Raw genomic sequence first — 22,682 nt, 5'->3', positions numbered from 1 at the left:
TTCGTCAAGGATACAGCGAAAGGACTACCAGGTTTCTTTCAGGGTCGTTTGCAAACCAACTTTCCAGTCGCTGGTGCGAAGAGAAGCTCTAACAGCTACTATTGTACGAAAGCGAGGAGAGGAATAGTGGGAAAACGAGGCGGAGACCCTGGGATGTCAGGGGAAGGCAGGTCCTATTGGAGGGGGATTTGGGAAGATAGAAAAGGCAGTTCTGGAGATTTGGCTCATAGTGGTGGAGGGAAAGGCGGCAAGTTGGGGAAGAGAGGAAGGGTCGACCTAGGTGGTGGGCACAGGAGATGGGAGGAGGGTAAAGAGCAGGGAAGATGTGGGCTGCAGTGGGGCATTTTCGTGTAAGGGGGTAGGAGGTAGAAAGTGACCTCAAGAGAATCAGGCTCCCTATCACCCCTCCCATTTCCCATCTTCCTCCAGTCCCTGCTGGTCTCCCGCTGACGGGTCTGTCTGTCTGTCCCCCCAGTCATGTCTGACCCAGAGAGATGGGCAAGCTCGAGGATAACGAGAGGGTGATCCTCAACGTGGGGGGCACCCGGCACGAGACCTACCGGAGCACGCTGAAGACCCTGCCGGGGACCCGGCTGGCCCTGCTCGCCTGCGAGTCCCAGAGCGAGTCGTCGGGCGGGGAAGAGCAGCCGCCGCCGCCGGCTCCCCCGCCCCCGCCTCCCCCCAACCTGCCCCCGCAGGTGCCGGGCGGCTGCCCGGAGGCCAGCAGCGGCGGCAGCCCCCGGACCAGCGGCGGCCCCAGCGAGTTCTTCTTCGACCGGCACCCGGGGGTCTTCGCCTATGTGCTCAACTACTACCGCACGGGCAAGCTGCACTGCCCGGCCGACGTGTGCGGGCCGCTCTTCGAGGAGGAGCTCGCCTTCTGGGGCATCGACGAGACCGACGTGGAGCCCTGCTGCTGGATGACCTACCGCCAGCACCGCGACGCCGAGGAGGCGCTCGACATCTTCGAGACCCCCGACCTCATCAACGGCGAGCCGCCCCTCGACGGCGACGACGACGACCTGGCCGCCAAGAGGCTGGGCATCGAGGACGTGGGGGCGGCGGCCGGGCCCCCCGACGGCGTGGGCGGGCGCTGGAGACGGCTGCAGCCCCGGGTGTGGGCGCTCTTCGAGGACCCCTACTCCTCCCGGGCCGCCAGGGTGAGAGCGCGACCCCGGCCCCGCGCAGGCGCTGAGTCCGGGGGCCTGCCTCAGCCCCTGAGCCCCGGGGGGCGTGGGGACGTGACCCTGCCTCAGCTCCTTCCCCCCGGGGGGGTGACCTGACTCAGCCCCTCCCCCCGTGTGTTGGGGAGAGTTGCCAATTTTGGTGGGATGGATTCCTGGAGGTTTCAGCACCTGACATAATCTTTAATTCAAGATTAATCTTTAATTCCTGGAGACTCCAGGCCAATCCTGGAGGGACCGAATCAGCCCTTAGTCCCCCTAAGTCAGCCCTTGGTCCTCTAGGGTGTTTGTGTATGTGGAGGAGGGGTGACCCTTGCTCAGTTTCTCGTCTCCCTGGGGGTGTGTGGGGGGACCCTGGTTCAGGCCCTGGGGTGGGGTGTGAATGTGTGGACCCTAACTCAGTGCCTGGTCCTCTGGGATAAAGGGTGTATCTGGGGGGGGGGCAACCCTGCCTCAGTCACTGGTCTCCTGAGGTGTGTATGTGTGTAAGGGGGTACTCCTGCCTCAGTCACTGGACCCCTGAGAGGTTTTGTGCATGGGGGTACCACTGACTTCTGGTGTGTGAGTTGGGGTGTATGTGACCCTAAATCTGTCCCAGGTCCCCTAGAGGGATTGGTGTGGGGATGAGTTGACCAAAGGCTGTATATAGATACCCACAAGAGTAGCAGGATCTGGACCCTGCTAGAGAGTGACTCTGACTCACCCTGCTCAGGTTTTGATTTTGTGGGTGACACTGTGTTAATAGTGAAGTGAGGGTGACTTGCTCCCTGTGATTTGTGAGGGTGTCCTTAGTTCTCTCCTTGCTTTGGTGTCTGGATCAGAGGGTGAACATAGTTTAACGTGTGTGTGACAGAGGGTGATCCTGATTCACTCTAGTCCTTGGATTAGTCCTTGATTTCTGAGGGTGACCCTTACTCATTCTGTGATCCAGGACATAATTCTGAGGCAGTAAGTGATTTTACTAAATTATCTTGATTTAGACTGGAAGTTAGGATTTTACCACAGATTATTTTCTGTTTTTGAGTGAGACCCTGATTTTAGTCTCATATTTTTGTTTCTTATTCAATCACCATGTGGATTCACTGTCTGACCTGTGGCTTTGGGCCTAATTAAGTCTCTGGAGTTCCTTCTGGTAAGGAAATCAGGTGAAGAAGAAAAAGAAATGGAGGTTTTCCCAGGTTTAATTTTTTTTAACCCCCCCTTCCACAACAACCTTCCCCAAACAATTTCTTCCTTTTGTGTTTGTTGTAACTACAAGTGGTTTTGCTTTATGCAAGTGGAATACGTGTTTTGCAACATATGTATCAGGATTTCTTCTGAAGGGTTCAAACTTGGGCCTCATTCTGCAAATACTTACAACTATGTTTAACTTAACCATGGGAGTAGTCCTATTGACTTCAATAGGATTACTCACCTTTGTAAAATGAAGCATGTGGTTAAATATGTTGCTGAATCATATTTTAGGGCCTGATCCAGCTCCCATTGAAGTTAATGGGTTAATGCCTACTGACTCAAATGGGGGTAGGATTGGGTCTTTAGTGAGAGGAGAAACTATCCAGGCTGGAGGTGCATTTCTTCCAGCTGCTCTGAGGCTCCCCAGTCACTCCTGTTCTTCACTGATTGGTAGCATTCCCAAGGAATCAAAGCTTGTGCAGCAGTTCGCTTTGTCTGTGCCACTGGCTTCAGATAATACTGAAATAAAATATAATAGAGGATTAATGATAATGGAATAAATTCCTATTGTTGCTTACTAATGGGACATACACACACACATTTATAATATTTCAGCAATATTATTTAAAAAGTAGAATGTGCTCTAGATGTCAGACTAATACCCGTCTTCATCAAAATGCTATTGGAAAACATCTTCAGAATATTCATTACCTACATTTTCCTTTTAACTGTGTATTGAATCTATAGTGGGTTTGTTTGTTTTTTTTGGAGACTTTCCAACATTCTTTGCCAGAGAGCTGACAAATATGAAGTAAAGGTTAAATGGAAGACACCAAGAGAAACGTGGAAAGGCAAATGCTGGCTATAATTGAGTCATAGTACCATAGTTCCTTCACATGTTTTTGATCCGCTTGAATTCTTCAATAATATCTTTCAATGCTGAGGACCAGAACACTTTATCATTAGTTGTTTGGTTGATATTAGTGGATTTGTCAAGTCTTAAAAATGAACTGTGTATTTATATTGTAACATAACATTATAATCTGCTAATATTAATGTTATAGAAGTGACTGCATTTACTTCTCAGTAGATTTAACTCTTGATTTCTAGTTTTGAACTCTTGATTTCTGATTGGCTGACTAATACTGAAGTGAATAAGCCCATAGCTAGAGCTATAACTACATTGCCTAAATTCAGTGTTTTGCTTTTCCTCAAGGCTGTTACTGTTTATGGTGACCTTTCTGCTAAGAAGGCCACTTTGTGAATTGCTAGTGGCTTTCAGAGAAGAAAATAATTTTGTGTCTAAGTGCTAGTGAACACCTAATGAACAATTTCACTTAATCACCTCCCTGCCACTTTGGGGACCTCAGGCACTGGTACACCTTGGCCCCGTATATTCTCTGTCTGTGGTTCATAATAGTCTAGTCTCCTGTGGGTTGTAATATTTTGATCTAATTTCTGTTATTGGGTTTAGTATGTGAGTGCTGAGTGGTATTGATGGCCTGTGATATATAGGAGATCAGACTAGATGATCTATTGATTCTTTTTGGTCTTAAATGATGATTCTCTAGGTACATCAAGATTGAAAACAAAACAACAAAAACCACAACATTCATGGCAGTGAGTCTCAGAGCTTGGGTGAACTAAGGCTATTGTTCACAGGACTAGTGCTATGGGCTAAAAATAGTAATGTAGAGGTTCCCACTTGGGCTGGAGCCTGGGCTTTGAAACTCAGTGAGGGGAGAAGGTATCAGAGTCCAAGCAGGTACATCTACCCTGTAATGTGAGTCCCACGAGCCTGAGTCAGTTGATCTGGGCTCAGAGACTGACTGACGCTTTTTTCCCCCCTTTGGCAATGTAGACATAGTGTAAGACTCTAAGTGATGGCAACCTTACTCTGGAATTGAAATGCTATTGCCAATTTAGACACCATCTTTCCAGAAAGAAAGATAGCTTTCTGACGCTTCTGATAAATGCAATAATAGTTTGTGTAAACTCAAATAAATGATGTGTAAATCTATAAACATTTTAGGTGCAATCCTGGCTCCACTGAAGTCAGTTGCAAAACTCCCATTGACTTCAGTGAGGCCAGGATTTCACACTTTGCATTGTAGTCTATCTTATTGACTCATGAACCACTTATCTCAGATTATAGAGATACTTAGTGTTAAACGTTCATAATCACTATTATTTTTTAGGATTATTGTTCTATGTAATTTGAGCGATTTCAATTTTCTGAAATATGACAAAGAAGAAAACTGGCATTTTATTTATTTTGATTAACAGGATAGCACTTAATATTTATGATTTGTAATTTCTAAACTGTGATCTCTAAAAATAGAAATTTATAGAAATTCAAATATAAGTTGTCATGGTAACCTGTTGTGGTGTGTATGAGAGATTCTAGCAAGACTATCAAATGATGTTATATAAATAGTGGAAGTAACTAGTTTGTTGATGAAAGATGCATTTGTTTCTATGATTCTAAAAATCTTCAACTTTAATCATATTCAGATGGTAACTGAGATTTATTACCTGTTTTTTCCAATATTCTGTTAAATGGCCTAAGAATGAGAAAGTATTGATATATTAACTGATGTTCCTTAAGAACTCACGTGTCCAAAATGGTGGTGGTGGGGCTTTGATTTTGTTTCGGGTTTTTAAAGAGATATATTAGTAAAACAAAGATAAGACCCAGGTATGTTGCAAGGTAGAGCATGATCAGTATAATTTCTGCCACTATATAGATATAAAATGTGATATACACATGTGATATCTTTTAAATGGGATTACATAGAATAATTTCTTTCAAAATTTCCAGATCTATGCAACTTTTCCTACTGTGGTTCTCTTTTTGAACATTTTTCTTTCACTCCAGACATAAGTAATAGAGAAATCATTCACAAAACAGCATTTTGCAAAATACTGTTATGCACATATAAGAAGACACTATGCTAAGACACTAGCATAGAAGGGACCAGTCATTTAACATTTCTGTGTCTTTGTTTTCCCATCTGTGAGATAGGTATTATCCCTCTCAAGTGTATTATGAGACTTAATTAATTCATATTTGTAAATCACTCTGACATCCTTAGGAGGCAATTGCTATTGTAAAGTATTAATTGCAGTCAAGAAGAGCAAATTGCAAAGATGAATCTGAAAAATTTATAAGGAAATATTTGAGTCAAAATTAAGTGCTGGGTGTGAAGGAGTTCAAACAGAACCAGCCTTTGGGATCCAGGAAGCTTTTAGTTATCGGACACTCCCAGCTCCAACAGGGACTTACAAATGCCAGAGCTAGTTTCAGATTTCATGTTTAAAACAAAGTAAATTTTCTAGTCCATTTTCTTTTGAAATATAATCTTGAATATGTGATGCAATGTAAACAGATCATTAGGGCTTTTTATTTATTTTTCAGAAACATCCTGGGTTATCCATAATCCCCACTATGGGCTTTCAGATCTGGCCTTAGGGTCTATAAAAACTGTGGCCACATGCCCCGCATTTTTTGAGAAGACCGTAAGTTCATTCACCACTGTGGGGACAGTGTCTGCAAAATGGGGTAGTTGAACAATGTGACAATCAGCATGGGCTATTTCACTAAATATGGTACTTCATGTAAGGCCCTTTACATTCTAATCCTAACCTTCTGTAGCTGTAGTCAAGTCACATAACCCGTAGTTTCCTTACCTCTAAAATAGAGACAATAATATTTGCCTGCTTCGCAGTGGGGAGGGTTATGACAGCTAATTAGGTAACGTTTATGAAGTGCTAATATTCATTGATATGCAAAAACTTCTGAGAGTCCTTGCAACCTTTAGGTCTATCTGGACAACTACTTCTTGCAGAACTTTTTAAAAAAAAAAAAAGGTATATCCACCAGCACTCTTGCTGAAGGGGGATGGGAGTCGTAAAGATACCACACTTCAGTATAAAATTAGTCAGTTAAACTTCAAAGACTTATCTCACTAATCCTCTCCAAAATCCTCAAGCATTGTGATGTGACTGCAGTGGGCAGGAATTAGTTACATTGAGCAAGATGGGAGAGGAGACACGTACAGGGGCGGCAGGTTTGTATAATTTTTGGTGGTGCCCAGAACGGGTCCAAGTCCCGCACCCCCCGCCTTGTAAGCTGATATATATATTTTAAAATAATGTAAAAATGGACTGGAAATAGTACAGTTTTCCTATATTGCACAATGTGTGGGGGTATAGGGAGGTGAGGGCTCTGGGGTGGGGCGGGGGATGAGGGCTGGGTCTGGGGATGAGGGGTTTGGGGTGTGGGAGGGGCTCAGGGCTAGGGCAGAGGGTTGGGGTGCAGGGGTGAGGACTGCAGGGTGGGGCCGGGGATGAGGGGTTCATGGTGCAGGAGGAGGCTTAGGGCTGGGGCAGAGGGTTGGGGTGCAGGGGGGTGAGGGCTCTGGCTGGGGATACAGGCTCTGAGGTAGGGTGGGGCTGGGGATAAGGAGTTTGGGGTGCAGGCTGCCCCGAGGCTGGGGCCAGAGATGAGGACTCCACAGTCCCTCCAGCCCTCTCCCCGCCAGCAGCACACTCACCAGGCACTGTCACTGCACGTACTCCTAGGGGCTGGGCCCCTCTCAGGTCCAGGAAGCCCCCTCGCCTCCCCTTGGTGGGTGCCAGAGAGTGGGGAGGGCTGCCATCACGTGTGCCTCCTCCCCTCCTCCCTCTGCAGTGGCGCCGCTCCCTTTTGTAGCTGGCAGCAGCCGGCGAGGGAGCGTAGCGCGGAGTGGCAGGGCAGCCGCCCACTCCCCAGGGCGCAGGTAGGGGTGCTCCGGGGGAAGCGTGCAGGGCAGCAGGTGGTGCCAGGGGAGAGACCTGGCCCTGAACATTGGTGGAGCCAGGCCTCCATGCCCTGAATTTGCTGGAGCATGGGCACTATGGGCCCATATAACTCGCCGCACCTGGAAACGTATTGTTTTGTAGACTCACTTCAAAATGCTAAAGTCCACTTGATGTATGGTATACTAGGGAGCCCTGTTATTAACAGCATCACTGCAGGAGTATCTTGATTCTTTATTTGGAAATTGTGCTAGTTATATCCTTAGGGTTAGGCTGTTAATGATGTATGAAGCTTTTAAAAATTTTGATTCTGGAAGTAAAATTGCTGGGCTAATCTGATTGAAACATGGCGAGAGGAGGAGTAAGGAAGCATGACAGAGTAAAAAAGAAAATGTTCAACTCAGAATATTCACTTGCAGGGTAACAAACCTTTCTAATTTCAAATTATTGATTTCTTCCGCAACTGAAACAAATATATTTTCAGATGTTACCTTCTGAGCTCTTATGAGTCATATAGCCCTCTTCCATCTGGAAATGATTACAGAAGTATTCTAAGGAAATAAAAAGGATCATAAAGAAATTGAGAGCTTTTTTTGTCATCCTGGTAAGCAAAATGCTAGTTTTATTTGTTTAGTGGGAAAACAATACATCAGATTAAATTAGCTAGACCTAACCATTCTGTTTGAAATATTTAGTCTGTAGGGATAGTTGTTGCTTTTAAAGCAACAGGAAGAATTGTACTTTATGCAACAGTGGATGCAGCAGTATTACAGCAATTCATATCTAGCCAACGGATTACTGTACCCCAAGGGCTGATTAAATCATGTTGTAGATGACTCTTACTAGTTATCTTCTGGAATACTATTACAACACTACCGCAATAGCTTGAGAATGTCTGCTAGAGGGCTTGACTGAAAATTGTTGCTTAATAAATTACCTAACAGCAGCTGATTTGGCCTACCCTAAATTTGGACAGTATCTGTTTGTTTGTACCATCATATCAATAAGGTAAAATAAGAGCGATTTCTGCCTGCCTAACTTCTGCCTTCTTTCTACAGCTGTTCTGCCTGCTGCTGTTCTTGTTTCCATGGAAACAAGCCAGCTCCTGACTTCCTGTTTCCACTGCAAACATTCTCTCTCTGCAACTTATTCATCTTAGAAAAGCATTTTGCCATGGCTCTGACATAAATGCCACACAGATGATCTGTCCTGTCATTTCAGAAACAGAAGATTTTATATCTGCATGCATGTGGCCAAATTCAGGTCTCAGTTACTCTGGAATAATCTGAAGAAAATCCAGTGAAGTCAATGGATTTGTGAATTTACATTGGTGTAACTGAAAGCAGAAGTTAGCTCAAAATATGTGCACTTGCATACATAGCTAATGATAGTACAGTGTGAGATTTATTTTCACTTGGGTAATCTATTAGACAAAATTGTGTTCTGATTTTTTTTAGTTAATACATAAAGGGCAATCTCTTGTATTTTGACCTTGGAAAATATTTAAATAACAGAATAATAGTTACTTTGAAGAAGAGTACTCATTTAGATGGAATGGCTGAAGTAGATTATGGCAGGAGGAAGACCCTCCCCAGTTTTGGTGGCTGTTGTGATAGGTCTCAATACTATGTGCTGGCACAGTGTTGCATCCTCATATGGTCACAGGATGCAGCCAGGAAAAGAGAATGGGAACACAAGGAGAAATGTATTGGACAGGTGTTTGTGCCCTTAAGCTGGCCCATAGCCAGCCAAAAAGGAGGCTGTGTGAGTATGTGTGTGTGCAGCATGAGGAACTTAGCAGAGGCACCTCCCTGGTGCTACCTTTTCCAATTTCTACCAGGATGGAAAATCTGTATTGATGCATAACACAGAAAGGTGTGATGGGTCAGATAATTCTGAAATCCCTAATGCAGTTTCCTGCATTTAGAAGATTTTAAGATATTTTACATAACATTTCTCTGTCCAGGGCTGTCTGTAAATTACATAACACTTTTTGTGGGTGACTTTCAAGACCCACCCACCGCTTGTACCTCTTGCTCACACTTCACATTTCTCAACTCATGGAGTGGAGAAGAGGGAAAGCCCTGGGGCCAGGTCATCTTGAGGGAGAGGAGGGGAGAGGAGGGGGTGCTCTCTCTCTCTCTGTGTTTAGCAGATGATGGGGAGATGTGTTCCCTTGTCCTCCTCTGTATTTAACTCCTCTTCATACCATGTGTCTGACAAGGAGATTTATATATGTGCTTTTATAGCCAATGCAGAAACATGTTTTTTTTTCCTGGCAATTTACTTTTCATTGGTAATGAATTTACAAATAAACATGTATTTAGGTTATAACCTTTCATCTAATATAGAATTACAGTATACAACTCTGGTGTTGGGGATTTATATAGTAGCATAACTCCCCCACAAAATGGTGATCAAACAGGTACAAAAATGTTTTTAAAACAATGTTAATTGGTTCTGTTAAGTGATTTTATCCTAATAGCTTGCAGCTCAACATACTGTCCTTATTTGTACACAACACCTGTTGGCTTCAATGAGAGTTTGACCTGAGTAAGGACTGTAGCACTAAGTCCTTTCATGCAGCAGATACAATTGTAAGTGATGAAAAAATAAAGCTGTGAAATATGTACAAACATGTTAATATTAATAAACTTAGTATCATGAATGTCAACAAAATAAAACAGAAATTTAAGTACAAAGGTGACTTGGGCTATTGACTTCATTACCGTGAAATATGCCATAGAAGGTTGTAATAACTACATGCTAATTCTGTTGGAAATACCTATACAGAAAGGATAACATGAAGTCACTTTTGTTTCTTACCACTTCCAATTTGTTTAATTTAAATGTATTGCTAGTACTTGATAACTAAAAACAATTTTAAAAGCAGTACAGTACTGCACTTTGTTTCCTTCAGTTAAACCTCTGTAACAATGAAAATATGTCACCTCTTAACACAAAACCAAAGTTTCTGCTATTTGCATCTTGTTTTGGAGAACCTTTGACCAAAAAGATGACATTATAAGTGATAATCAAATTATCCAGCTATATACCATTACTATATGTTATTTTCCTTCCTGCCTTTTAAGATGTCCGAATGCTCTGACATGTTTCTGTGCATTTGGTTTTCATACTGGCAGTTTAATTCAGTGTCTGTTCTTATCACAGCCTTCTACAGTCAGCTGGGATTCTAGTTCAATCATACACACACTCTACTTTTCTTCTGAGAATTAACACTGGGATGTTTCTTATTTTCTAATTTTTTCCCCTGAAACCTTGTTCCCTAACAGAGGTAAGATTTTCTTTGTGGAGTGGGGGTATATGCACATGTCACATATATACAGGTGTGAAGGGGTCAGTTTACCACTGGCACCTCCTCATGGCCAAGCATGGAAACTCTCTCTCCACTGGAGCCTTCAGGGTGTATCAGGATCTTTCCCTCGGGAGGGGCCTTCAGGGAATGGTTGTCTGGGAAATTCCTGCCTTCAGTCAGCCCTTTTCTCAGGTTCTCTTCCCTGGTCTGCCCACAAGGGAGCTGTTCTGCTCCATTTTTAAACTCCTCTTCCAGCTGTGCATGCCTTGTAGGTGTTGCAGGGGAGTTGTGTCTGAGCCCAGAGCAGCTCCTTAACCTCTTGTTGTCCAGTGTGGGGTTTGTACACCCCAACACATGTGTGTATGTATATATATGGCAAAATTGTATTTTTTTTAATTTAATGAAATTATATTTGTTGCCTAATTTATAAGAGGTGATCTGAACAACCAGTGGTCAGACATTAAGTTTAAGCTCATTTGGAATTTTTTCTACATTGAGTTTAATAGAGCTGAGACTGTTGTCATTTTAGAGCATGTCATCGTTAGTACAGGTTCTTCAGTATTGCTGGATTTATTGTACATAGTAGCATCCTGCATCTTGGCAGAGGGTTAGACTAGATGACTCTGGCGGTCCCTTCTAACCATATGGTTCTAGCTCATTGATATGCTACTGGAAAAGTGCTGTAGTCAGATGAGTAGTCTCTCTTAGCATGGTGATGAATACTGTGTACTGAATAATAACATGGTAATATTTGTTCTTAATATTGTGTACATTACATATTTCACAATATAATTTTGCTTTAAATGAATGTAGTTTCTTAAGGTTATATCTCTGTCATTAGAGTAGTCTACATCATATTATTTGGTGTGTCTGTTTATTGAACACTTTGTGCTGCTGGTTCAGAACAGCACTAATATAATGAGGTACAGCGTACTGACTGTATAAGAAATAACCTTTTCTTTTGCTATTTAGTTCATATCCTAAGGAAATAATTGTACTACAGAAACAACTGCCATCAAACTGGAATGATTGCGTTGAACAATAGTACAAGGATACTCTAAGCCTGTGAACTGTAATAAGGTGTGGGATTAAAAAAAAAAAACACAGTAATGAGATACTGGGACTCAATGTACTGCTAAGAAAATGGTCCTTCAGAGAATTACCTTTGGGAATGTATGATGTGGAAGTTAAGCAGAGTGAGAAAAAAGATGGTGAGAGAAACTCTATTCAGACATGTGTTGTTACAATAAAAGGCATTGACAGGGCTCCTAATACTTTTGTAACAGAGTCTTCATCTGTGGCCTTCGTTGCACTGAGACAGAATTTGGAGAATGGAGAAAGCATCAGGGCAATAGGTGATCTAAAATTGATGGAAGAACAATTTCCTCTAATCACACTTTTATTAGCCTGTTTAATTTCTCAGAATATAAATGGCTACAAAATATATTAATCTCTTATGGGCTGTCTGGTGTAAATTTAAGTGAAATCAAGTGTGCAATAACTAGTATTTAATATGACATCTATTAATCACAAATTTCCCCTTTAAGAAGTGATGAAAATTCTTAAGGAATATATGAAGTGCATTGTTAAGTAAACAGGCATATTAGTATAAAATAGTTTAAACTTTGATTACTGCACAATTTAGGAAAGAAGTAATTTTGAGCTTCTAGAAATTGCTAATAAAAGGCCAGGAGAAGACTTCACCATTAGGCATTCTGAAGTAACATAAAAACACAATTATTTTTTTCAGGGGAGTCTTATATTTTCTGCAGAGAGACTGTGAAAGAGGTTTAGAGAGAGAGGCGCTGATCTACTGGGACACTGGGAGAAGGATTTGGCAAAGACCCAGGACAGAACAAGATAGGAAGTGGTGCAGGGAGGCAGCGAGAGGTATGGGCTGCTGATTCAGGGTCCCTGGACCAGAACCCAGAGGAGAGGGAGGGCCTGGGTTCCCCTACCAGTCCACCAAGGGAGGTGGAATGAAAACCCCCTTGCAAGGGGTAAAAACTATTGAAACTCCCTGATATCATGTTTAGGGACTAGTGAGTCTGGAGTTGGATTGAAGGCCAAATGTGAAGTTGATAGACTATTGTTTGGTGGACTATTGGTTTACCTTGGAAGGAGCGGGACTACATGTGACCCAGCTGGAGGGCCAAGTCACAAGACTCAGCAAACCACAGACAGAGCAGCTGTCAGCAGGGGATGTAAAAGGAGAAGAGCCTGCTACACCACATCCAGCCACAAGGGAGGCACCAGCTAGTGAGTCACGCTGCAACAGGAGAGGCAAGGGTTTCTGTTTGATCTTCCATGCATATTTGGGAGGTGGATTTCCCCTGTGCTTTAAATTCAAGGGAAAAGGTCTCCCTTTGATTTTTCCATCCAAATGTCATGGCATGATACATTTCAAAGGGAATTGTGGGTTCAATCCTGAGCACTCTGGCTCTGATCCAGAAAAACACATGCATGTGAGTAGTTCGTTTGACTTCAATGGGGCTTCTCTTGTGCTTGAAGTTAAACATGTACTTAAGTGCTTTGGTGGATCAGGGTCTGAATCTTCAGCACCTTGCAAGAGCAATCCCTGTAATTCCAAGTAAGTTTTTTCTTTTTTTAAAGTGGGAAGCTCAGTCCTCTCCTTAGTGTTATAGGGTAACCAGATGTCCCAATTTTATAGGGACAGTCCCGATTTTTGGGTCTTTTTCTTATATAGGCTCCGATTACCCACCCACCCCCTGTCCTGTTTTTTCACATTTGCTGTCTGGTCACCCTATAGTGTTATGATGCTCCTTCCCTACATTTCATGTTGGACTTTTCAACTGAAGAGTGTATATAGCAGATAGACTTCAAAAGCTCTCTCAGCGATAAAATCCTGACTTCAGTGGGGCCAGTATTTCAGCCCTGGTGTTTGGATGCATATTCTACTAGGCACAAGTAAATGTTTAGGTTAAGTAGCTGACATTTCTGAGCGTATACATTTCAGACATCTCTCTCCCTAGATCAGTGAGTTGATGGAGATCAGTCTTTGGGGAAATGCTGTATATGTTGTAGATTTGTACTGGCCTTTTGACAGCAGGAAAAAGAGTTCTTTCATATCAGCTGCTAAGGTGGCCACACATCTGTCCTGCTTGCAGAAGAAGCAGTGCTGTTTAGCATTCTTTTCAGGAAAAAGCAAATGAAGCTAAGGTTGCAGTGACCAACAAATGTTCAACAAAGCAGGTTTGATGCATTGCAGCTACAGGGCCTCTTTGAGAAGTCATTGCATATCTAAGTTGATTCCTATACGATGGAACAAATGTGGGGGAGAATGAGAAAAAAATGATAAATGAGAAAATTATGCCTCAGATAGAAAATGGACAATCTGTGGCTTTCTGGCTCTAGAATGAAGAGAGAATTATGTTCTAATAACTTCAGTTTGTCAAAATAAAGCTAAATGTAAAATCATTAAAAATAACGTCAAGAGAAATCTTATACTGTATTGCATGAGCTTTTATCTGGTGACATTCGTAGCTTTAGGGAAGATGATGGATGCACTTTTTCAAAGTTGCAGGCTCATCCATGTGGGGCTATAGCTTTTATCATGCTCAACCTCCCTTCCCTGACTTCTAAGTGAGAAGTGGGGTCTTTATAAAAGCACCCCTTTCTTTGTTGAATGAACTCATTGGATTTTGGAAGCAGCTAATCCGGCCTATATTCTACAGATAACAAGCTGCAGATCCCCCCAATATGGTCTGAGTTCTAACGTTTCATTGAAAATTGTAAGCAGGGCCGGCTCCAGGGTTTTTGCCGCCCCAGGCAGCCAAAAAAAAAAAAAACCCCCCCCCCCCCCCCCGGCGGCCACCGGCCGGAGGTCCCTCGCTCCCGGCGGAAGTGAGGGACCTTCCGCCGAATTGCCGCTGAATAGCTGGATGTGCCACCCCTCTCCGGAGTGGCCGCCCCAAGCACCTGCTTGCCAAGCTGGTGCCTGGAGCCGGCCCTGATTGTAAGTGTTGCTTACAAATTGCTTCCACTGAGGCACAAAAGCTCAACCGTTCTTCCTGAATCACCCCTCCCCTGCATATCAACATCTGGCCCAGACGCTGAGCTGTTAAGGCCAACGTACTATATTTAATTTTTAACAATTCTGAATAATATAAAGCAAATCATTTTGTTACAGTTCAATAAGCAATAGCTGTTATAAATGTGTGTATTGTTAATGCTACCTTTTAATTTATTAGCACTGCATTAGCAGCTTTTCTTTGTAAAGCTAATAGCACACACCAGTTATTGATATGAAAAGCCAGTAAAATTTCAATGGCTTTGTAAACTCAAACTATTTAAATCTCGCAGGCATTCATTAGAAGAAATGTTTCCATTAGTCTCTAGAGAAGGCATGGATTTAGTCAACTTTAGCTTTGTATTTTCTGAGAATTGTGCATCACTACACTAGAATCCTGACAAATTCATATGAGAGAGAATGCTGCTCTTTGAAGTAACTTCTGCTTTCCCTAAAATATGATGGGCTAACTTTTAAGAACAGTGTGAGAGAGTACTTATCTCCTGGTTTGTGTAGATACTGATTGTACATTAACTATATTTTGAATTAGCAATTACTGCAGGTCAACAAATATTGAAGGTTTTCTTCACATTTACCAATAACGTTATTCTAAAACACAAGGTAATTGTGGTAGTTTCCCCATCATCCCACCCAAAAACCTTCAAAGCAAAACCCAAACCCCCTGTGTGACAGGGAATGTCTTGGCAATAGTGGATGGTAAAATGAGTCAGAGAAATTTTTCACTGTAATTCTCTTACTGTATAGCCAAGTATGTTGCTAACATGACAAGTGTGTACACTATAAGAACAGGTATGAAATGTGACAGGGTGAAACTCTGAGGCTCATTCAATCCCCAGATGCAGTTGTGTATTTATACCTTTTTTTAACCTGTAGTTTAAGATGTTAAAGCTGGTTTCCTCTTTATCATTATTGCTTCTGGTGGTCTGTGCTACGAGCCATTAACACAAGGGGCTGTGTCCAGGATTTAGGACTGCTTGTCAGCAGAATGTACTTGTGCTTGTGTGTCTTGAGTCAAAACACAAATATTATTTTAAGATAGAGCTTTGTGGTTCATGTGAACAGTCTGCTCTATCACTTTAATACCATGATATTTTTCACCCAGCTGGATTAAAGTAATTTTTGTTAGACAACACCTGTTAATAAATGCAGCATTTCTTTCTTCCGTGTAGTTTATCTTAATAAAAATTGAAAGGAAAAATTATATGCAATGTAAAACCCTGATTGAGGAAAGCATATCTCTTAAGGAACGTGCTTAAGTTCATGCTTTTTGGGGGGGGAGGGATAGCTCAGTGGTTTGAGCATTGGCCTGCTAAACCCAGAGTTGTGAGTTCAATCCTTGAGGGGGGTCAGTTAGGGAACTCAGATAAAAATCTGTCTGGGGATTGGTCCTGCTTTGAGCAGGGGGTTGGACTAGATGACCTCCTGAGGTCCCTTCCAACCCTGATATTCTATGATTCTATGCTTAAGTCCCATTGAAGTACTTGGGCACATGTTTAAACCTAAGCAAGTACTTAAGTGCTGTCCTGAATAGGGATGGACTTCAGCATGTGTTGAAGAGCTTCCCTGAATCAGGGATTCAAATAAAAGCCCTGCAAAGCTCTTAAAACTCATTTGTGTCCATATCCTCATCCCCAATACAAGAGCTGGGTAAGTGAGATTTGTCCAGCTTCATTTGTGGCTGAAGAAAGGAAATCTTTCCATCATCCACAGGTCTTCGATGCGTCAGTGGAGATGCTTCACAGCTGCTAGTTTAGCCTCAGAACTATAATAGTGTAGTAGTCCCTCTGATCTCCTTTCCATATGGCCTGTAGTTTTGACAGTGGACACCCTCCCATCTCCAAACCGCCTCCATGTTACTAGGAAGCACTTCTCTGGCACCCAGAGTGAGCTGAGAACCCCATGTGGATTCTCAGCCTTCCCCACTCCTGAATACTGGAACCACACAGCTCTGCTGTATTAAAGACTTTCATTGCTTGCAGAGGTGGGGCAGGATTTTGTCCTTGGTATAATGAAAAATGCCATTCATTTAGTATAAATTTGAGAATTAGATGGTCAATTACTATCTTCATTTCAGAAAATTTGACCCTGTGACATGCACCCTCAGGGAGCCCAGCAGAGAACATAATGAATTGCTGCCACTTTCTGCTAGCTCAAAGATCAGAAAAAAGAATCCTGAATTTTTAAAAAAATTATAATATATAAAGACCAGGGCTAACATTTTCTGGCTTGGATGCCTATAACTGGGCCCTTAAATAAGTGATGCTGAGCAACTTCAATTCCTGTTAAGTTCAATAGGAGCTACAAGTGATCAGTACATTGAATAAAGTGCCTAACTAGGCATCTTCAATGCATATGCAGACTCTTGTGTCCATGGGGAGTCTCATTGACTTCAGGGGGGTCTATACAGAACAGGAGGTTGTAAATTGCAGGATCAGGACCTACATTAGAAAACTTGGGTCAAGATTTACTTACTTATAAACCAGTATTAAATCAGGATGGAAACAATTTACCTGTCTGCTAATACACTCCCATTAGGGTGACCAGACAGCAGGTATGAAAAATTGGGACGGGGGTGGGGGTAATTGGAGCCTAGATAAGAAAAAGACCCAAAAATCAGGACTATCCCTATAAAATCGGGACATCTGGTCACCCTAACTCCCATAGTTATCACTGCTGGAGTCACAACTGATGTCACTTCTTAGAGTATATTCTTATTAAACTATTCCATAACAAACTAGTGCTTTTTGGTATCCATCCTTATGAAAAAGCCCTATACAATTTAATACTGAGCAATATCCTTTCTATAGGTTTATTTCAAACATCCTAGACATTTTAATAGAGAATTACATCCCTGCTGTAGAATTCTATAGTGTGGTTTGAAATAAACCTATAGAAAGGTTATATTTCTCTGTAGTTTATTAAGTATCTCTAGAACTCTACGAAACCCTATATCTTATTTATTTTCATTTATAATAGATACTGAAAAAGCACCTGTCCCAGGGATGCAGCTCCCTCTGTTGTAACTGGTGGTGCAGGGCAAGCACATTCACTGGACGAAGTTCCAGCATAGATGCCTTGCTCATAAAGTTGAGTTATAATAAAATGAAAACTCATTGTACATATTTAAGGTGTCATAACATGTCATATCCAGGTTGCAAAACAGAAAGGAACAGCTCAAACCTGGCATATGCACTTTTGTCTTTTGTTGTGGGAATACAGAACAGAGAAAACCACAAATACCTGAAAACCAACATTTAAGCAGTACACAAAAAGGGAGAGTGCAGGCATTACTTTTTGCAGCGATTTCACCACCTATCAGCAGGGGAAGGTGTCTGGAGGCTGTGTTGGATGTAACAATGTCACTTTTCAGAAAGCTGGAGAGGCTGAAATGATATGTATGTGTGAAGCTACAGGATATTTTTAAAATACGTTTTCCTAGGGTAGAAATTTTGTCAGGTGGTTTGTTTTTTTTTGAGGGGGGGGGAGAAATGAAAACATCTATTCTGCAGTGTTGTTAACATTTAGTTCACTGTGATTTCCTCCTTCTTCCTCCTCCTCCCCTCATGATAGGCTTGTCTGGTCCAGGATAGGAAGTGAGATTGGGACGGGGTGCTTGCCAGAGAGGAAGAATAGTTCAGAGGTAGGTGCTAGTGTAGGAGCCCAGAGAACAAGTTTAATTCCTTGCTCTGCCACAGAATTCATAATACCTCTGTTCCTCATCTGTAAAATGGGGAAACTGTAATAGTACCTCCCTATGTTGCTGGGGTGTTGTGAGGATAAAAAACATTAAGAATGATACCCACAGTAATGGAGGGTATATAAGTACCTGAGATAAGGGAGCATGTGGGTTCAGTAGCTGACTTTATCTCAGGACATTTGTCAAATGAGGTATAGCATACAGTTTCTGTCTCTGGGGGAAGGATCAGGCATGTCTCAAGGGAGGCTGGGGGTAATATATTCATCTGTGCCTTAAAGTTTAAGAATATAAACATGAGAGGCACAGAAACTGCATCAAAAGAACATTATTATTGTTGGAAAGTCAAACACTCAAAAGGTAGGAAATGATCTACCCTAGCTCTTCATTCCAGACCCATTCTCCTTACCTAGCCTCTCCCAGTCTCCTTACGCAGCAAGTCCTAGTTTTACACCTCCCCATTCCCTGTCTCACTCTTCCCCTGCTCCCAGTCCCTGTCTCCTTTCCAAACCATTCCTAGTTCTCCCTACCCTACAGTTCCTTGTTCCCAGTCTCTTGCCAAGCCAGTTCCAGGTTCCCTCCCCCCAGCTCCTCATCTGAGCTGTCTCTCTGCTCCATACTGTCCTCCAGTCACTTCTTACCCCTTCACCCTCATTTCTCATCCCCAGACGCTCAGTCAAAGTTTCCCTCCTTGGGTTCCTCATCCAGTCTGTCCCCCACCCTCCCCCACAATTAAACCAGTATATTTGTCCAGCCAATCCCAGTTCTCTCACCACATCCTGGTTCCTTGTCAGATCTCTCTGCCCTTCCTCCTCCCCATCCCATTCACTCATTGCCAATCACAGTGTCCTTGTCCAGACAGCCCCAGTTTTTTCCCCAGATCCTCATCCAATCTCAATCCCTCCCACCACTGGTTCCCTTTCCCATCCCCTGAATTTTCCTTTCCTGGGTCCCAATTCCCTTGCTCAGGCAGTCCCAATTTTCCTCTGATTCCCCCTCCAGTTCCAGGCTCCTTGACCCAAACTACTCCCCCCGCCCTACTTCTCCCACAGGTCCAACTGCATTTGGATCAGGCAGCTTCCTCTTCCATGCAGCCTGGGCTCAGTGTGTGCGTGTGTGTGTGGGGGGGGGAGTCATTGAGAGCATAGGAGAGACAGCCTTCCTAGTTTCCATTTAAACCTAGGACTCCTGCTGAGTACTGGGAATCTTCAGGGAATCTAGCTGGGAAAGCTGTAGCAATTCTCTACTGAGCATGTATGAACTGCAGTTTTTCAAAGGCTTATAGCTTGGCCAAATTTAGAAGGATTTTCATGTGGACTACAAGAGGAAAATCTCTGATACAGAGGCCACCCCCTGCCAAATTTTAAGTCCCTGCTCCAAAGCACAGGGGGCATGAAAGCTGTTCTAAGAAAAGGTCACCAGAATTTCTTAGGCAAGACATTGTATTTTACTTTAGTCTCTTTCTTGGAAATGTATGAATTGTTGCAGCTGAAATTTTCCAGAAAATCTCACACTGAGTCAGACACCCAACATGGAAAATTTCAGGCCAAATGGTTAAAATTTGGCCAAGGTACAAGCAACTGAAAATTGGATCTTGTAATGTTAAAGTTGCCCAACACTTCCCAATAGGCAGTGCTACCAGCTTCACCTATAATTGATTAAGAAGATTTACATTTTCAAAAATCTCTTGTTGATTGCTAGTTTGTCTTTCTGAAATCACTTTTCAGCTACATATTCATTCTGACACTCTGTCATAGGTCACATGTGGGAATGCCATCCTTGTAATCATCTTGGAGCTTGAAGGTTATATTGGTTGTTATGACTTGTAATCTTTAAATCATGATTTGAGGTCTTCAGTAACTCAGCCAGAGGTTAGGGGTCTATTTCAGGGGTGGGTGGGGGTGGTTCTGTGGCCTGCAATGTGCAGGAGGTCAGACCTAGATGATCATGATGGTCCCTTCTGACCTTTAAGTCTGAGTCTATGAGACTTGGTACTTACACACATGCTGTTTGACTTCTCAGCTAGCCTTGAAGCTGAGATGCAGCTAATTTGAGAAAGGCACAGAGCTAGCAAGGGCTGTCCCAGGTGAAAACAAATAATGGCAGCAGTTGACTCTACACATCAGGAGAGTTCTGATCAATTACTGAAGGTCAGGTTGGTGACCTGACTGTGTACAGTTGTGTGCTACTTTGTAATATGTCTGTTAACTATTTTATCAGAGTATTAGAAAATTGATTTTGATTAGCTAGGTGAGAGCAGCAATTGAGTTGATCTAAAATTGGGTAAGAAGCTTTTTCAAGGAGTAGGTGTCACCTACACTGCAGTTCTCAAATAATAAATATTTCACATAACAGGAAAGTAACACTCTGTGAATTGCTTAGGGATTCAAGACAGATGCAAGCCCAGTTAAAATGCTGTTTCTGTTCTGGAAAAATATCAAACAACATTTGGCAAATATTAAATGCTTCAACTGTATAAAGCACACAGCTTGTCACAACTGAGTTTGTTCCAAAAGCTGAGAAAGATGTTAATTAACTAAGTCTTCACTAGTCCTGTGCAGGTAAAAGACTACGTCACTCAGCTCATTCCTTTGAACTTACTTGAATCCAGTTTCTGTGCCTATCTGAAAAGGACTGCACCTGTAGCCCTGCTAGAAATAAATGATAGTTTTTGAGAATTTGTTCTCATGCTTTTGAATTTTGGACAGTTTAATCTTTAGTATGTTTTCAGCACTTGACTAGAGGCAGCATATTTGATATATTTTGTAGAATCCATATATGTAAACTTTCTCATCATGTGAATGAAGCATGACAAAGTAATCTTGTATTTCTCTAGGTTATGCGTTCAGTAGTGTAGACTGTATAACCTAGATCAGTTTCAAAAGTTATCAATTTAGATTCACTCTGTTCTTTCCAAAGGTTGCAGTCTCAGCAGTCTTGAAGTGTCTCTTTGGAAAATCTCCAGTGTCATTCTTTCAGCACTTCCTATTTGTTATGACATCCTCTAAGCAGCAAAGAATTTCCCAGAACATATAGGGAATCCTGACAGACTGAACCACAGTGGTGAATTGACAAACTAGCACACTAGAGATTTCCAGTGCTTCTATAAATAGCTTTAATTAGGAAACCAATCTGAAAAATATATTAGGACCTAGAGGAAAGACATTATTTGAGGGAAAACCTAATGAGGAACCGCTGAAGAAGACTGATGCCTTTGAAATGACACCTAATTAAGAAGAAAGACCAGGGGAGAGAAATGAAAAGGTGACAGGGAAGGAGGAGAAGAATTTTGAAGACCAAAAAGAGGTTCAGAGGATTAGGGAATAGCATTGCCTTGAAATGTAGGTTGTGTTGATTATAGCTACTTCCTGATTTGTTTTACTCTGCTGCCTAGGGAAGAGAAAAATACATGTTAACATTTTTGTAGGGTAAAATATTTGCATTTATCATAGACCCTGGGAATTCTTGAGCTGATTAGTATAAAGCATTTAGGGGGAGAAAAAACTTTAATGCCTGTTAATGTAGAGCTATAAAGTCTTCTTGGACAGAATTATACACACAGAGATTATTGAACATTGAGAAAGCATTTTTTCTGAAAAAAAATCTTTGTTCAGTGCACTGTGGGCCTGATCCAAAAACATAAAGACGTGAACTGAAAGACTCCCATTGACTTCAGTAGGCTTTATATCGTTGTCCTGTATGTGTGTTTTTTCCATACTGGCCTCTAATCATGCCACCTCCTCAGTGTCCTCATTAGCTCTCAATCAAAGTTTCTTTCCTTGGGTTCCTTAGCTAATCTCAATGCCTGCCATCCCTTGGCTCTTTGTCCACCCTTGTGGCCTAGCCAGTACCAGTTCTCCTCCTGCACAGTAGCTCCTCATCAAAACGGTCTCCCCTCCTCTCACATCTCCTTCCCCCCATACTACTGATTGTCTGTCCTATTCTTGTCCCACCAGCTCAATCCTGCACCCCAGCTCCTCATCTGGTCTCAGTCTTCCCTCCACCTACTGGCTCCCAGTCTCCTTGCCTAGCCAGTCTCAGTCTCTGTTCTGGTTGTCAGTATCCTCCCACAGCAAAGCCCAGACTCAGTTTCCCACTCCTCCCCCAGCTAGTATCCAGTCCCAGGTTCCACCCTTCCTCCCCCCAATGTCCTTTTCCAAATCTACTCCCTTCACACTCCCTGCAAGTCCAGCTCTTGTTACTTCTGCTTTTGAATCAGGCAGCTTTCTCCTCCTCTATGCTGCTTGGCCCCACCAGTGGCGGTCACTGAGAGCATAGGAGAGACAGTTTGCTTTCAGTTCAGGTGCCTCAACCTAGCATGGTCTGATGCAGTCCAGAGCTGCAACTGCAAAGAGATTTTTGCTCATAGCGGGGCTGGAGGATATTAAATAGAAGCTATTAAAATTAGACATTTTAAAATCAGCAGTTCCAGATGACTTTCACCCCAGAGTTTTAAAAGAACTG

The 22,682-nt window shown here is 42.6% G+C and overlaps 1 protein-coding gene across 5 annotated transcripts in view; it reads left to right on the top strand.

Annotated features, from left to right (window-relative positions):
* Positions 1 to 494: 494 nt before the first annotated feature.
* The window catches only part of KCNC2 (potassium voltage-gated channel subfamily C member 2), a 153,686-nt gene continuing 131,498 nt past the window's right edge, over positions 495 to 22,682 (top strand). For all 5 annotated transcript variants that reach the window (XM_026648965.1, XM_024212174.2, XM_026648966.1 and 2 more), the window contains exon 1: positions 495 to 1,160. In XM_026648965.1, the coding sequence (XP_026504750.1) occupies positions 495 to 1,160 (666 nt within the window). The remainder of the gene's footprint in view (positions 1,161 to 22,682) is intronic.

This window comes from Terrapene carolina, unplaced genomic scaffold (genome assembly GCF_002925995.2).
Source record: "Terrapene carolina triunguis isolate 2854851 unplaced genomic scaffold, T_m_triunguis-2.0 Scaffold68, whole genome shotgun sequence".
Taxonomy (NCBI): Eukaryota; Metazoa; Chordata; order Testudines; family Emydidae; genus Terrapene; species Terrapene triunguis.
Note: the sequence above shows the minus strand (reverse complement) of the source record. Positions and strands in the feature narration are given on the sequence as shown.